Source organism: Thamnophis sirtalis, unplaced genomic scaffold (assembly GCF_051295495.1).
Source record: "Thamnophis sirtalis isolate CommonGarterSnake01/CBP01778 unplaced genomic scaffold, rThaSir2_p1.2 scaffold_2, whole genome shotgun sequence".
NCBI classification, from domain to species: domain Eukaryota; kingdom Metazoa; phylum Chordata; class Lepidosauria; order Squamata; family Natricidae; genus Thamnophis; species Thamnophis sirtalis.
Window position 1 is genome coordinate 67,937,478 of NW_028261382.1, and position 16,366 is coordinate 67,953,843.

General features: G+C 44.3%; 1 protein-coding gene across 8 annotated transcripts in view; it reads left to right on the top strand.

Annotated features, from left to right (window-relative positions):
* The first annotated feature begins 90 nt into the window (after window positions 1–90).
* Window positions 91–16,366, top strand: part of SFI1 (SFI1 centrin binding protein) — a 55,526-nt gene continuing 39,250 nt past the window's right edge. For 2 of the 8 annotated variants that reach the window (XR_015695544.1, XR_015695543.1), the window contains exons 1-8: window positions 92–604; window positions 2,322–2,486; window positions 8,631–8,702; window positions 10,070–10,180; window positions 12,083–12,177; window positions 14,339–14,456; window positions 15,403–15,505; window positions 15,639–15,795. Coding sequence is in view for 6 of the 8 variants with exons in the window: in XM_087705902.1 (XP_087562028.1) it covers window positions 582–604; window positions 2,322–2,486; window positions 8,631–8,702; window positions 10,070–10,180; window positions 12,083–12,177; window positions 14,339–14,456; window positions 15,403–15,505; window positions 15,639–15,795 (844 nt within the window). In the remaining 2 variants the exon portion in view is untranslated. Of the gene's footprint in view, window positions 605–784; window positions 992–2,321; window positions 2,487–8,630; window positions 8,703–10,069; window positions 10,181–12,082; window positions 12,178–14,338; window positions 14,457–15,402; window positions 15,506–15,638; window positions 15,796–16,366 lie in introns of those variants that run through there. The other 6 variants (XM_087705896.1, XM_087705899.1, XM_087705897.1 and 3 more) reach the window with 5 other exon arrangements.

Consider the following 16,366-nt stretch of genomic DNA (forward strand, 5'->3'; position numbering starts at 1 on the left):
TTCCCGCGAATGTAGGCTCAGAATGAGGAGCGCAACCCCGAGAAGCAGTCTTTGGCAACTGTGTCGGCGTTGGGGCGTACGTAACGGGCGGCGGGTGGGTGCCGTGTCGGGTCGGCGCGGGAAGGGTCCTTCAGGCAATCTAAAAGAAAGCCCGCTGACACCCCCCGAGGAGGCGGGGCCACGCGCGAACGGACGGCGGCCGTGTTGGGACCGCGCTCATCCGGCGCGAAGACGTCCGCGGAGGCTTCCAGCGGGTCCGCACAGCCTTTCTTCCGCGCATCCAGGCGCGTCCCCCGGGCCGGCTGCGGACGCTCGGGCGACGGTGTGCCGCTTTAGCCGCTGGGCTTCTTCGGGCTGGAGGGGCGAGAGGGGCTTGGCCGACGCGGTTCCTCGGGCATCTTGGCGGGGGCGCGGAGAGACGCTCCCTGGAGGCACTCTGCGTATGCCCAGAGAGCTCTCGTCGCTCCAAACCGGGTCCTAAACGGTCCTTTGAATGTGCGAACTCGGGACTAACTGATCTCCTCTTTTCCCCTGCGACCCGCCAGAAAACCGGGGCTCTGCCTGGACGGAAAGGGCGCCTGATGGAGAGGCAGGGCCGGGGCAGGTGAGGAGGGCGGACTGCGTTCCCCTGTGTGGCGGGAAGAGGGAGGCCTTTTGAGGGGCAACGGAGGGACGTCTGCTGGGGGGGGGGTGTCAATGCTTGGGAAGGTACAATTTATAAGGACTCTGTGAACGGCAAATAAAGCCTGGCTGGTGGGAAAGAGCAGCAGGGTCCTGCATTAGGCACTCAGATGAAAACGAGACTTACAGAGGGTGGTTGAAGTGGCGGCATTGCAGCGCTCCCTCCTGGTGGTCTGGAGAAGGATGCAGGAAGTAGCAAGTCGGATGTTGCCTTCATTATTAGGAACACCCCCCCCCCAATCGTTAGCAGGATGCAGTCACATGATGTTTCATTTTATGACCACATGGCTTAATGTCCAAATTACAGTTGGTAAGTGAGCACCACCTGTTGTGATTTCATTGAAAGGAAATGTTGAGGGACTAATACCCTTTACATTTGGCTTCTACGTATTTTGTCTGCCAAGCCCCCCCCCCCCCCTTCAACTGAATATTGAATGTGGTTTTTGCAGAATTGTAGAGAATGCATTGTGTCTATGTAATAATTGTTTTTCTATTGACTAAGGGGTGAGCCTTTGGTTTCACTCTCATGCTGGCTCAGGAATTCTGGAAGTTGAAGTCCACAGGTCATTAGGGGCCCATAGTTGTCCAGCCTGCTTTAGAAATATTATCTCAATTTGCATATTTTACTAAGCTATTGTATGGTTTGCTTGGTTTTGATTTAACCTATTTAGGGAACCCAATTATTGCTTCCTATCTGCCTTGGACTGCAAATGCACTTTTTAATATCAAGTGAGCCATTACTTCTAAACTGCAAGTAGTCCTTGGTTTACAACTGGTCATTTATGACAGGCCTACTCTGGGGCTAGTTATGACCCAAATTTGAAATTCTGACCCTCCCCATAATCACGTCACCAGACTTCATGTGCTTGGCAACATGGCCTTATTTAACCCATTTGCAGTATCCTCTGGTCACATGACTGTACTTTATGATGGTTTTGCCAAAACCTGACACTTCTAGTGTTTGGCAGAACCATACCCATAGTAAACCAGGTTTGTTTCATGTTCATAGCATTTGCTAATGACCTCAGCAAAAGAGGTCGTGAAACAGGCCGGTCACTTGATTGACCTGTTTTATGACTGTCATAACTCTGACCATGATGAATAGGCCTCCATTGCAGTTATAAGTCGAGGAATTCCTTCAGTGTCTATCTTAGCATTAAATTATGTGGAGCCTGAATTTCAGGCAGGTTGTTTTAAAGAAGCTGACTTGTCTGCAAATTCTGTCAACAATAGAACTGGAAAAATTGAGCTATTGTAGCAGAAAAGGTGCTGCAAAGAAATAACAGAGATGGAAGGGATTTTGGAGGTCTTCTAGTCCAACCCCTTGCTCAAGCAGAAAACCCTATACCATTTCAGACAAAAGCTTGTCCAATCTCTTCTTAAAAACTTCCAGTGATGGAGCACCCATAATTTCTGGAGGCAGGTCGTTCCACTGATTAATTGTTCTGTCGGGAAATTTCTCCTTAGTTCTAGGTTGCTTCTCTCCTTGATTACTTTTCATCCATTGCTTCCTGCCTACCTTCAGATGCAGGATTTCTGATGATATGACTCATTTCTGAAATAATTGGTGTTTCTGTATCTATATAAAATAGTGTTAAATTATATTTCTAATGATAACAATTATGGTTTTTGTTTTAAAGTTCCAAGTTTCAAAAGGCACAGAAACCACATAAAGAATGTGTGGACCGTCAGCCAATACCATCTCACCCGAACAGAAATTCAGGGCAAAGTGGGAATTGTCGGATCTTATATCGTGTGATGTATACCTGGAACCGAGGTGGGAGGTTGAAAGAACTTCGTATTAGGTAAGAATGAAATTTGGGTTATGTGTATTTTCTGTTACTTTGAATGACCCATTAGAAATGGCAGGTGTATGTAAGAATTAGATCTTGAAATGTAACTTTTGAAATGTGTCTCCTGCTTTGTCCACCTAAGCATCTTTCAGTGATTTATGTTTGAAGCATAAATCACAGTAACTGGAATACATCGAAAGTTATGTCCCAATAATATAGGTTCAGAGAAAATATGACTTAGAAGGGATCTAAACCAGGGGTGTGCGATCTTGTTGACTTTAAGTCTTATGGACTTATGGACTCCCAGAATTCCCCGGCTGGCCATGGGAGTTGAAGTCCACAAATCTTAAAGTTAACCAGGTTGGACACCCCTGATCTAAACCAACTTCTTGCTTATGAAGGCATTTCCCAGTAAGTGCCACAAATTGTTTTAGCCGAGGTGACTGCTATTTTCCATTTGACAGTTTCAAAAGAAGAGAGTGCTGTTTAAAAAGACCTTTAAGCATCTTTTTAAAATTAGTTTTAATAGATTTTACAAATGTTTCCCCTTCCCTCTCTCCGCCCCAACCCTACCCCCCTCCAACCCTCTCTCCCCCCAACCTTCCAGAGCAAAATACAGGGTATAAACATTTAACAATCATACACTAACATAAGCTAACTAACTTTAGCATCCTACCTCCTCTTGTACTTTAACTCCCCTTTTATTAAGCTAACTTTAGATAAATTGTAACATTCCTTGTTCATTCATTCATAAGCTAATTGAAATTTCTTAGTCCGATATTTATTTTGAATATAGTCAATTCACCTTCTCCACTCCAGCTTATATTTCTCATCTGAATGGTCCTTGAGATATGCTGATATTTTAGCCATCTCTGCTAAGTTTGTTACTTTTAATGTCCATTCTTGAATAGTAGGCAAATCTTCCTTCTTCCAGTACTGCGCCACCAACAATCTTGCTGCCGTTGTTAAGTTCAAAATCAAATTAGTCTCTATAACTGTACAGTCTGTAATTATACCTAACAAGAACAACTGGGGAGTGAACTTTATCCTCTTTTTAAGAATATTTTGAATAATCCACTATATTTTTATCCAAAATGCTTTAACTTTTTTATAAGTCCACCATATATGATAATACGTAGCGTCAGTACAATCACATCTCCAGCATTTAGATTGTAAATTCAGATACATACAAGCTAACTTTTTGGGATCTAAATGCCATCTATAAAACATCTTATGAAAATTCTCTCTCAAGTTTTGAGCTTGCGTAAATTTTACACCTTACCCAAATCTTTTTCCACGTTTCCATCATTATTGGTTCCTCAAAGTTTTGTGCCCATTTTATCATACAGTCTTTAACCAACTCTGTTTCCGAATCTGTTTCTATCAGTATATTATACAACCTTTTTATATGCATTTGACTCTGGTCCCTAATTTGTTTTACCAAATTATTCTCATTTTGCATGATACCAATTTTCTGGTCTTTTTTCCATCTAGCCTGTAGCTGTCCATACTGAAACCAGGTTTGAATTACCCTTTCCTCTCTTAGTACATTCAAAGGCTTTAACTGTGGTACACCTCTTTCTATGTTAAGAAGCTCTCTATATGTGATTAAATCCTGTTTTTGTTCTATACTTATATTCTCTATCGCGTGTCTGGGTACTGCCCACATGGGTATCTTATCATTTAATTTATATTGGTATTTTTTCCAGACACGCAGTAGAGCATTCCTTAAAATATGGCTTTTAAAAATCTTGTCCACCTTCTTATCATATATTAAATAAGCATGCCAACCATATACCAAATCATATCACTCAATATTCAATATTCTATCCTCTGTTAAGTTAATCCAATACTAATTGTTGATAAAACTACTGCTTCATAGTATAATTTTAAGTTGAGCATTTTCAAACCTCCTCTTTCACGTATGTCTTGCATTATTTTAAGTTTTATTCTCGGTTTCTTCCCTGCCCAAACAAAGTTATTAATACCTTTCTGCCATTCTTCCAAATTTGCATCTTTTTTGAGTATTGGTATCATTTGAAAAAGAAATAGAAACTTAGGCAAAACATTCATTTTTACTGCTGCTATCCTTCCCAGCAAAGACAATTGTAATTTTTCCCATTTGTTCATCTCTCTATATATTTTGTGCCATAATGGTTCATAATTATACATATAATTTCCCATTTGAGGTTGTAATATAAACTCCTAAATATTTAACCTTTTCTACTATCTTGCATCCCGTTACTCTTTCTAATTCTTCTTTTTGATTTGTAGTCATAGTTTTAACTATTATCTTTGTTTTCCCTAGATTTATTTTAAACCCAGATACTTGACCATATTGATTAATTATGTTCTTTAAACCTATAGCTGATTTCCCCGGTTGGGTTAAAGTTACAACCAAGTCGTCTGCGAATGCTTGTACACTGTATTCATAATGACTAATCTTAATTCCCTGTAGATCATCCGACCCACATATTCTATTCAGCAATAACTCCAAAGTTGAGATAAACAATAATGTTCCTTTTTTGATTTTAAAAGATTCTGTTAGACTACCATTAACTATAATTTGTGCTGTTTGTTTCTGGTATATTGCCTTGATAGATTGTGTGAAATACTCTCCAAACTGCATCTTTTGTATTATTTTCATTAGAAATTGCCAATTCACTCAATCAAATGCTTTCTCCGCATCCAAGAATATAAGCACTGTTGGGACTTGGTTATTCTTCCCCAAATACTCCAATATATTAACAATTTGTCAGAACCTCTCCATTAGATAATTAGGAAAGAAGACCACGAGACTCCATGCGTAGAAATCAAGTGTACTTTTACTAATTATAAATGATTAAAGGCATAGCGAAGCGAAGTCTGATTATTTAGGCGCGAAAGCAATTGATATATAGAATAGCCCATTCCCCACCCCTTGGCATCACAGCTACAGTCCAATCATAATTCTCCCAAGTGTCAGGTGTGAGATAACTTCAAAAGGCATCATGAAGATGGAATGTCGGTGCCGTTAGTCCTGGCGGGAATCTCCTACGCATGCGTAGTCAGACAGGCAGCTGAACTCCAGAACCTTCCTCCAGCACAATGAGTAACCCCTCCCAAATACCATGCCCTCCCTCCCCGTTTCATGGCAGTCGAAGCAACAGCAAAGCAGAGGCTGACACAATTTGTCTTACATTACTTTTCATTTGTCTCCCATGTATAAAACCAGATTGATCATTGTGAATCATTTGTTGTGACTGACATCAACCTATTTGCTAGTATTTTAGCAAAAAAATTATAATCTGTATTAAGTAGTGATATAGGCCTATAGCTTTTTGGCTGAGTGTGATCTTGATCTTCTTTCGGAATCAGGGAAATAAAGGCTGTTCTCCAAGATGGTGGTATCTTTCCTTCCAATTGAATTTTATTAAATAGTTCCTTAGGTTCTACCATTTCTAATTGTAAATTTTTATAATAAACCACTGTCAATCCATCTGTACCAGGAGCCTTCCCAACTTTTAACTGCTTAATTACCAGGAGAATTTCCTCCGTGGTTATCGGTTGATTCAGTCTTTCCTTTTGCTCATCTGTAACTATGGGGATCTTCTCTTTCTCCAAATATCTATCTATATCTAAACCTTGTATTTTATCACCAGCGTACAGTCTCGTATAAAATTCTAAAAAAAGCTTTTTTAATCATGTCCTGTTGATAGACTTCTTTACCTTTATATTCAATTTTTTCTATAGTACGAGACTTTTGTTTTTTCCTTAACATATATGCTAACCATCTGCCTGGTTTATTTGCATTGCAAAAAGTATTATGTTTAGCGTATAGCAGATTAGTTGCCCCTTGATCTGACATCAACAGGTTAAATTGCCCTCGCAGTAAAATAATTGCTTCTTTTGTCTTCTTATCACCTGGGTTAGATATTAGCCACTGCTCTTTCTTTTTTGTCTCCTCTTCTAATTCCCTTCATTTTTCCCCCTGTCTGCGTCTATATAGGTTATTCAAGTTTATTAAAACACCTCTCATATATGCTTTATTTGCATCCCAAACCATTTCCATAGATGTTCCCTTATGCATGTTAAAAGCAATATATCCTTTCAGTAGTTTTTTGCATCCTATGACATTTCCCTCATATCTAAATAGATTTTCATTTAACCTCCAAGACCTCCTAGGTCCCTCTCCATATTCCAGTTCCATCCAAACTGGGTTATGATCTGTTGAAGTTCTCGGGCATATCTTCGTCTTCTTCAACCTAGAAAGAAAGTCATTCGTAATTAATATAAAATCAATTCTAGAAAAGGATTGGTGCCTATCGGGAAAAAATGTAAAGTCTCGTTCTTTAACATTCCGTTCTTGCCAAATATCTCTCAGTTCTACATCATCCATCATGTCAAAGAAAGATTTAGGTAATCTTGCTTGTGTTTGAGTATTTTGCAAAAGTCCCTTCTTGTCTTTCATGGTGTCCAATACTCCGTTCCAATCACCCAATAATATACACAATCTATAGTCCCATTGTATTAATTTGGTATGGAGCAACTTGTAAAATTTTTCTTGTTGATTGGGAGCATATACTCCCGTTAAAAGTATTTTCTTTCCTTCTATTAATAGTTCAATTGCAATATATCTTCCTTGAGGATCTGCTTCAATTAATTCAGCCTTTAAATTTTTCCTTAAGTATATAACTATACCATTTTTCTTCTCCGGAGCAGATGCCACAAAATGTAGTCCCAATCTTGCATTCATCAAATATTTCTGGTCATTTGTTCTAATATGTGTTTCTTGCAGACAAATTACATCGTTTTTGAATTGTTTCAAATAGTGAAATATTCTTTTCCTTTTTTGTGGTGAGTTTAAACCATTAACGTTCCAGGTTAAAATTTTAATTGTCATCTTCAGCCCCCTGAAGCTTTTTAAGAGCCACCTGGAAATCCTGCTGAAATTTCCTCTTTGGTCTATCTCCCCCCACAGCTTCTGTATTTATGTTTGTAGTTTCTTGGATTGTTGTCTGAGCTTGTTGCATCTTTAATTCTTGTTCTTTACGTTTGGTAGCCGCTCGGGTTTGTCTTTGTTCCATAATTCCTGCTGTCTCCTCAAGTAAATCCAGGGCTTGAGCAGCACCCGCTTGTACCTGGATATCTTCCTGTCTAGCCTCCCCTGCTTCTTTTCTTCCTCTGGATCCTGGAGATGGAGGGTGTCCAGCCTTTAATACATTGCTGTAAGCATTTTTTTCTTGCTGCTGCCAAGCCAGTCTGGGTGATATAAGGAGCTGATTTAATGCACTCTGGTGGAATACACTGCCTTCAACTGAGAGTGGTTTAATTATAGCTAGTTGTATGTATGTTATAGTTCAAAACCAGCATAAGTTCAAACATGTTTTGTGTAATTGGGTACAGTTGAATTTAAGCCTTTTCAGCCATAAAGCAGGGTTACAAATCACAGCAAGTGGCTTCATATAAGATGCTAAGCGAATTAATTAGTGCAGCATCACCGGATCAGGTCACCGGATCAGTTACTATCAGGGGTTTCCAACTTTGGCAACTTTAAGACTTTTGGACTTCAACTCAAGCTTTGCTGGCTGAGGAACTCTGGGAGTTGAAGTCCACAAGTCTTAAAGTTGCCAAGGTTGGAGACCCCTGAGTTATATTGTCCTGCACCTCAAGAAGCAAGAGGAGTTTTACAGACAAGTAAAGCTGCACTCCCTTTTGCTGATTTTCTCCAAAGGATGCTTAAAGCCATCACAGAAGAAAGCTCCAGTGGCCATCTCAGGGAGGTTTAGAATCTAAGGGCCCAGAGGAGTCTGATTCCATTCAATCCATTTTTATAAATGGGTGGGACTTTTTAAAAGATGGTTATTGGCTTCTGTGATCTGACAGGCTTGTTTGACCTCCTTGGGCATCTGGACAGGGAATGCCAAACTTTGAATGGTTTGAACAGGTGAAGAATCCATCACCTCTCAGCCGGTTTTCATAGAAACTCCATTTCCCAGCTCCACTTCGGCTGTTTCTCGTAGCTCCCATGACTCTGTTAGAGAAAATGGAATCTCTTAAAAAATAGGCTTGGCATGGAGAGCTGAGGGTTGCAGTTTATTTAGGAAAGACACGGGCAAGGGTTTTTGGGGAAGGAAAGTCTGCCCAGCAGCATTGCTGTCTCCATTTGTTTCCTAGGCACCTGGCAAGGAAATTTTTTTACCTGTGGAAGCGGAAGGCATTTGGAAGAGTCCTGCCATCCAAGGCCAGGTAAGCTTTTCGCTCAAAGATGTTTGCATTTCTGCAGTGAGATACAAAAAATATGGTATCAATCATCAGTACTGGTTTATCTAAATGCTACTCAAACTCTCATTCCCATAACCTTTAGCTGGGTGAAATGGCAGCATGGGGCAAACCATTTTAGATCTGGGCTAACTCATAAAATGTGTCCAAAATTCAGGACCCGTGAATAGAAGTTGAGCAAACATAAAACATGATGTTAATCATGATGATAAAACAGTTTATGACATAGTGCAGCACGTCATCCAACATTTCCTGTGCCGAGGTTTGCGCTGTTCAGTTCAGACGGGGCTGCTTTCAATGCAGATCCATCTTTGAAGGCCTCCCATCTTCCCTAGGGATGGCAGGACATTAGAAGTCCTGTCATTGTTGACGGCTTTGAGAAATTTGGGAAGGAATATCTCTGAAAGGAAGACTAAATGGGGCACAAGTTTCTGGCCTTGAAGGCCTCAGTTGAAGTTTCTTTTCCTTCTGATGTTGGCTGTTGTGCCTTCAACATCTGCAGAATGTAATTTTAGGAAAAGCCTGGAAATATTTCCAGCTGATGAAAAAGAGATCTACTCTGGATCATGTAACTGAGAAGGAATCAGGGGGCAGGGGGGGGGGAGAGACACTTAGAATTCAGCGGCTGCCAATAGTCTGAGATGCTGCCCAAATGTCCGTCCCCATCTCCCCCCCCCCCGTCTACGTGTGGGGGCTTCCTGGACTTTTTTTTACCCTTCAGTTTCCTGGTCCCGCCCAGCCTGTTTTCAGATTTGGTCTTTCTTCTGCTGGTTTGTCCCCCACCAAATTTGGTCCAGTTTCGGGAGAGCTTTTCTGCTGAAGGACAGACCAGCAGAGCCCTGCGTCCTTCTAGGGATCTTTTTCCCAAACAGTCCAGCTCCCTGGAAGGGAGCCCTTTCCCTCTTGAGCACAAAAGATCCGGGGCAGTCTGTGGAAGAGAGTCCCAACCTTCGATCTCAGCTCTGGTGCTGCTTCTCTGCTCCCTCCCTCCAGCCAGCCCTGAAGCTCACATTTGCGTTTCTCTATTTCTGCCACTTTTGCTCCTGTAGGTGGACACAGGTTAGCTCTTGTGTTTGCCTTGGAGCAGAGGGCTGGAGATCCGGATGTGGAGGGCTTTGCCATGACCAGGGAGCTTCCTAGGCCAGCGGAATTAGGCTGCCCCCCAGAGCTCTCATAGGGCAAATGAGCTGATTGAGGGTCCGGGAGAGGATGTGAGCAGTTGTCTCAAATGGCTGATTAGCTCCAGATGTTCTTTGTGTGACTGCCTGCCCCGGAGCACACACTTATTTATCTCTATTGGTATTTGGTGTGTTTTTGTTGTCATATCTGTGTAGGGCTTATTTTGTTCAGAAAACGCTGCAGAAAACCTTTGGAGAGTGGAAGGAGGAATGGTGGGTTCTTTGCAGAGAATGGAAGCTTACCGTCAGAGCCGACTGCCGTCACAGGTCTGTGCCAGAGACCTTCTGATGCCACCCTGTTCTTTGGCCTAGGAACCAATTTGAGCCTGTTAGAAAATTGCTTTCATTTCCCAGGCTTATGTTGTCTTTCCTGCACCCTAGCAAAATAAAAAATAAAAATGGTTCGGTTCAGACATTGCACTAAACCATGTTTCATGCTAACCATAGTTTAGATCCTAAACTATTTTGAGTCTGGTAGACCAGCTTAAGAGTTGTTTGTTGATGTGTTTAGTTTCCATTTATTCAACATTTCTCTTCTGGGTCTCTGATGATAAAACAAAATCTACATTCTACTAATATTCTTGTCCCCGTAACTCTTAACAGGGCAAAATGGCGTGGTAGGGCAACAATTTTTCAACCAAGATGCCTCAAATGGGCTAACTTAGAGAATGTATCAAAAATCTGAGAGCAGTGACTCCAGTGGAGTTGAAATGTGGCAAATTTTATAAAACACTTTATGACATTAAACATGATGATGAAACAATTTATGACATCATCCAACATTTCCTGTGCTGAGGTTTGTGCTGGGGCTGCTTTCAATGCAGATCCATCTCAACTTCCCCAGGGAAGGCATGAGGTTAGAAGTCCTGTCATTGAGGAATCTGGGAAGGAATATCTCTGAAAGAAGGACAAGAGATCAGGGGTTGTCTAGTATGAAGGAATATGTTGAAATGTTAAACTAAGCCATACTTGGTGTCTAGTCTCCCATGTTAAAATATTTTGTTTCATCCTGCATTAGTAAGTCAAATGTCAGAGCTCTCCCTGAATGGTTTTAGTTCCCTCTTGGTTCCCCCTAATGGCCAATCTTCAAAGTACTTATCATATATAAAAAAAGAATTTAAAACAAAGATCTTTTCTCATGGCAAGAATTCTTATTAATTCTTTTCAAATCTTTTCAAATGTATGTATTTGTAACTTTCTAAAATCAAAAATTTGATCACTTTTTTGCTGTTTATTCAAGAAACAAATTGTTCTTGTATTTCAAATTTCTTTTGCTAGCGATTGAAGGAAGCTTACCAGGTGCTGTAAATTTTTTTGATCTAAAGTTTCCAAATAACTGAAAAGTAGTTAACAATCAATTCCCAGAAGTGATGAAAAAAGGAAGCATGTAAACCTTTTGAGGCACTGACCACTTGAGCAAGATAGTTGTTTCCTCACCTCCCGGAGTTCTAAACCCACAAGAGACCACTGTCTTGCAGTCTCCTTGTGGGGAAGAGTTGTCTAGAGCACTTGTGAGTGATCTCAAGGCCTCTCCTTGTCTGGAGAGAAATTACGAAGAGCCTGCGTATTTGCTGGCTCTTCATCCCACCAGTCATCAGTTCCTCTTTTAGTGGAGCCACTTTGTCATTTCTTCCCTGGAAGTCCCAGTTTCCTGTTCTTTGGAAAGAGGAAAAGTATGATTTGTTAAACTGTAGCGGGGACGACATTTATTAAAAATATCTGGAGAAATGGAAATTCAGCCCCTTCCATGAAGGCTTCCACTTGCTTGGCATTCTCGGCCTGTCATCCACTCCCTATGGCTAATTTTGGTGGCCTTCAACCCCAAAGGTTGCCCATGAAGTATCTTTAAAACAAAGGAAGAAAAAGAAATACTCTGAGATAGCTGGGAGTTTTCCTGTATACCAACCTGCTGATGGATTCTGCAATGAAAAATCTGGTATTAACTCTTTAATACACACCCATCCACCGAGAAGGGGGGAAGGGGGAAAGAGAGTGGGGGAGGGAGAAAAGGAGAGAGAGAGAGACTTATATAAAATAGTCCTTTTAGCAAGAAGCGTTTCTATGAAAGCATTTGCAGAAATCCCTTCAGCACATGCTCTATTGTCTTGATGTGCCACAGCTCAACTTCATCCCGGCTGCTGACCAAGCGTTCTGTTCTCCATTGCTCAGGTATTTTCTCTACCACAAGGTCTTTCAGGCTTGGAGGTCTTACCTGCTCCAGCAACGAGCGAAGAAGCTTGCCTACCATACTGCAGAGGCCCATGGTGAGAAGTGGCTGGCGGGGGTGGTGGTGGTGGTGCTAGGGCTGGGCTGGGCTGGGCAAGGGAGCGAGGGTTGGGGCTCGATTCTCAGAAGGAGCCTGGGGGCCGATGAGCTCAAGGCCACTCATTCTTCACTCTTGTGCCTACCCAGTTCCTTCTCTTGTTGGCCTACTTTTAAAAAGAATTCCTTTCATAAAAAAGGAAAGGTAGCCTCATGCAAAGCCAAGTGCATATCTGGCCTTCCATCTGCAGAAAGGCTGAGAGAGGCTCTTCCAGAGTCTAGATTGTCTTCTGGTGAGAAGACCTCTGACGATGGGCTGCCTACCTAGAGTGCTTGTGCCCTGCTTGTGCCCACAGTCTCTCCCCCAACCTCTGGAAATGCTTCTGGGCCAGGAGAGTTTTCCTCCTGGCTCACAAGTGCTGCTGCTGCTGCTCTGCTGGAGAGGGGGCGATAGCATGGAAGGCGCAGGGCTCCCCTTTTCCTGGATGTGTCTTTGCTGCTTCAGGGAAAAAACCCTTCCCGTTGCTCTTTCATTTTGGTTTTATTACATTGCTGTAAACTGCCCAGAATTACTTATTGTGCTGCCCCACTCACCCGCCCGTCTGTCTTGGTTTAGAGATAACTTTATTTCGTCTTCCCCCAGCAGTTCTGTGGCTCACTTTTTTAGAAATTAGAGCAGCAATTTGGCTGGAGACCAAGAAAATAAACAAGGAAGTGAACATATGGCAAAGGCAAAACAGTCTCGGAGATCCAGGCTTTGGCTGGGTAGTTTCCAAAGAGAAGCCCAAAGCCCGACCTGAGCCTTGGAGCCTCTCATGAGGTTCGTCAGCCAGTCCATTGGTCAGAGTTTCAGGGTTTACCAGTAGAATTTACAGGAACAGCCCAGGACAGGAGTTCAGAGGGTAGCTTCCAAGCAAAGCCAACCACAAATAAATCCCAGGGGAAACTTCCAGGCAATGGCCAATTAGTCCATCAGACAGATGACCAGCTGCTCAAACAGGGTCCAAAGCCCAAACCTCCCGGCAACTGTGTCTAAATCTACCTAGCTCACAAACTGCAGCATCTCACAAACAAACATTTGGCCTCAACCCACACCCTATTTCCAGCAACGCCTCGCTCTGCTTGCCGTGCTAAAGAGCTCCCGGTGCAGCCCATCAAGAGGGCCTTTTCCCCAGCAATCTGGCAGACCTCCGCCTCTCTGCCCTGTGTATTCACCACGGCAGGCGGCTCCTCCCTTCCTCACTGGCCTGCAAGCTCTCCCCTCTTCTGCTGGCAGTTCAGGGCCAGTAATTCCTGAAACGAGGGGCCTCTGAGGAGGAAGTGGAGGAGGAGGAGTCCACAGGAGAAGGCATCTCACTTAGATGAGATGGGCAGTGTAGGAATTAGGTGCAAAGCTGGGATGCAGTTTCCACTTGGCATCTTCTGCCATGGCTCAATTCCCCCCAAAGTTCAAGGGAGTTCCTTCTGCCCTTTCAGAAGCCCAGCTCAAGCATCTCTGGAAACAGTCGATGCAAAGAGCAGTGAAAGCAGAAAGACCAATCAGGGGTTTTGTTTCATTTCCATTCTGTATGAAGAAGAACCAGAGGATCCCTTTTCCTCCAGCGCTCTTTGCAAAGGAGGGACAGGGGTCGCGGATGGCCACTGGCCTGTCTGGGGCTTCTTCTCCCATCACCTGCTTGATTGATTGCAAGGCTGAGATTCTTAACCAAACCCCACTTGTTGGTTCAAAAGACTCTCATGATCCAGTAGCTCTTTGTAGATCAGGAAATCTGCCATGCACCTCTTGGGTTGGGTTTGACCCTCGTCCTTCCCTGATGCTTCTGCTCTTCTTCCCTCTGCAGCAGCTGCAGAAAAGCCCCCCCCCCCCCGTTGGTCCTCTGCTGCCTTGCCTGCTGCCTTGCTTGCTTCATCTAATGTTTCTTGGGATGCCCGAGGTCCTGCTCTCTTTTATGCCATCGGTTCTCCAGCTGGGTTTTGCTCCTCCTAGGACAGACATGTTCCCCAAAGGAGTGAAAAATCACATTTTATCAAAATAAAGGCAGGCTTGACTTAACCATGATATAGTATTTGATTAGCAAAGTGTGGTTAAAGCGTAGTTTAGCATGACATGTGAACCTCACCAATATTCCTCCTCCTCATGACCTCGCCAACCATCGTCCACAGCAGCCAAGCAGAAAACCCTCTGGAGTTGGCAGCATTGGCTGAGCTACATCCAGCTACGCAGGATGAAGCAGCGGATGCACTGGGAGGCACTGCACTTCTGGCAGCAGAGCACCCTGCGGTGAGAAACCCCCCTGGGGGGGGGGAGGCTGAATGTGGTGGAATATAGTCTGGATTCCCAGGAGGGAGGGGCTGCGTTCCAGAGGATCAAAGGCAGCAAAGTTCAGATACTTTGCTGAACTTATAAGCCCAGCTAAGCCCAAAATTTCTGTTGCTGTGAGAGACAGTTAAGTGAGTTTTGCCCCATTTCATGTCCTTTCTTGCCACACAGTTATTAAGTGAATCACTGCAGCTGTTCAGTTAGTAACAAAACTGGGAAGTGAACCTGGTTTCCTCCTTCGCTTTGCTTGTCAGAGGGTCACAAAAAGGGATCCTGGGACTCGGCAACCGTCATAAAGACATGCAATAGCAATAGCAATAGCAATAGCAGTAGCAGTAGACTTATATACCGCTTCATAGGGCTTTCAGCCCTCTCTAAGCGGTTTACAGAGAGTCAGCATATTGCCCCCAACAATCTGGGTCCTCATTTTACCCACCTCGGAAGGATGGAAGGCTGAGTCAACCCTGAGCCGGTGAGATTTGAACCGCTGAACTGCTGATCTAGCAGTAGCCTGCAGTGCTGCATTTAACCACTGCGCCACCTCGGCTGTAGTTGCCCGGCTCTCAATGCCAGTTGCCCAGCATCCAAATGTTGATCAGGTGACCATGGGAATCCTACAGTGGTCATAGATGTGGGAAACAATCATAAGTCAGTGCCGTCATAACTTCAGATGGTCAACTCGGGAACCGTGGTAAGTCAAGGACTCTCGGCTGGGAGGAAAAGGGGCAAGTCAGGGCCTTCCTAGGACCTTCCAGGGTTGATGATGGCCGTTGTTTACTGGAGTTGGGCAGGAAGGAAAGGGGGCTTCATGGTCTAATGGCCCCCCTCCCCATTTGTGAACGGAAGGGATGACACCCTAACTTTGCAGAGCCCTTGGCATTCACACGTCTCTTCCTGTTCCAAGCAGGCTCTCTTGGGGACTGTGGCAGAGGCGATGGCGCCAGAGGCAGGCTTACCGTGGGATGGAGTCCCAGGCCCTCCAGCAGTGGGCGCACAGCGTGCAACTTTGTGTGAGTCCAGAACTTCAAAGGCTTGTGGCCACGCCCTCTGGTCCTGGGGTTTGTGGAATGAAGGCAGGGGCCTGGGTGGTCAGTCTTCCCTGCCTGCCTCGGGCCCTTAGCCTCTGGTCACTCTTGTCCTCAGGCCTGGCTGCAGTGGAAGGCCCTCGACACACAACTCCAGCAGGAAAGAGCAACGGCCGGCTGGGCAGCGAGGCGCCTGCAGCACTGGACAATGTGGAAGGGCTTGAAGCCCTGGCTCCAGTACGTGGACCAGAGGAGGGAGAAGCAGCGCAGGAGCAGTGAGTGTCCCGGAAGGAGGCTCTTTCGCCAGTGTGGCAAGTGCGGTGCGGGTGTGGCTGTGTCCCAGACGGGAGGGTCCCGAGGCAGGGTCTAGTGGGCCGGGGCAGGTGAGCCTAGCCAAGGAGGTTCTCCAGGCCAGGCCCATTGGCTGAGGTGAAGCTCCCTTCAAGGCCATGAATGGGGTTGTGGAAGTGGATTGTCTCCACAGGTGGCCTTGAGAGCAGAGGAGACAATTGGCTCAGCTCCTGAGGGCTAAGTAACTCTTGCAGGGCAGGGGATTCTTCTCAACCGCTGCCATTCTATTAAAGCTGCTTTTCACCCCAGGATTCATATAGGAAGACGTCTCTCTCCTGATTGGGGCAGCTGGTCCTCAAATTACAGCAGTCCATTTGGTGAAAGTGACAATGGCCCTTTGTCACACTTACGACCATTGCAGCATCCCCATGGCCACGTGATGAAACCTGGGTTGCTTGGCGACTGGTTCGCATTTATGACAGTCGCAGTGTCCTTGAATCACGTGTTCCCATTTTGCAACCTTCTGACAAGCAGTCAATAGGGAAGCCAGATTCA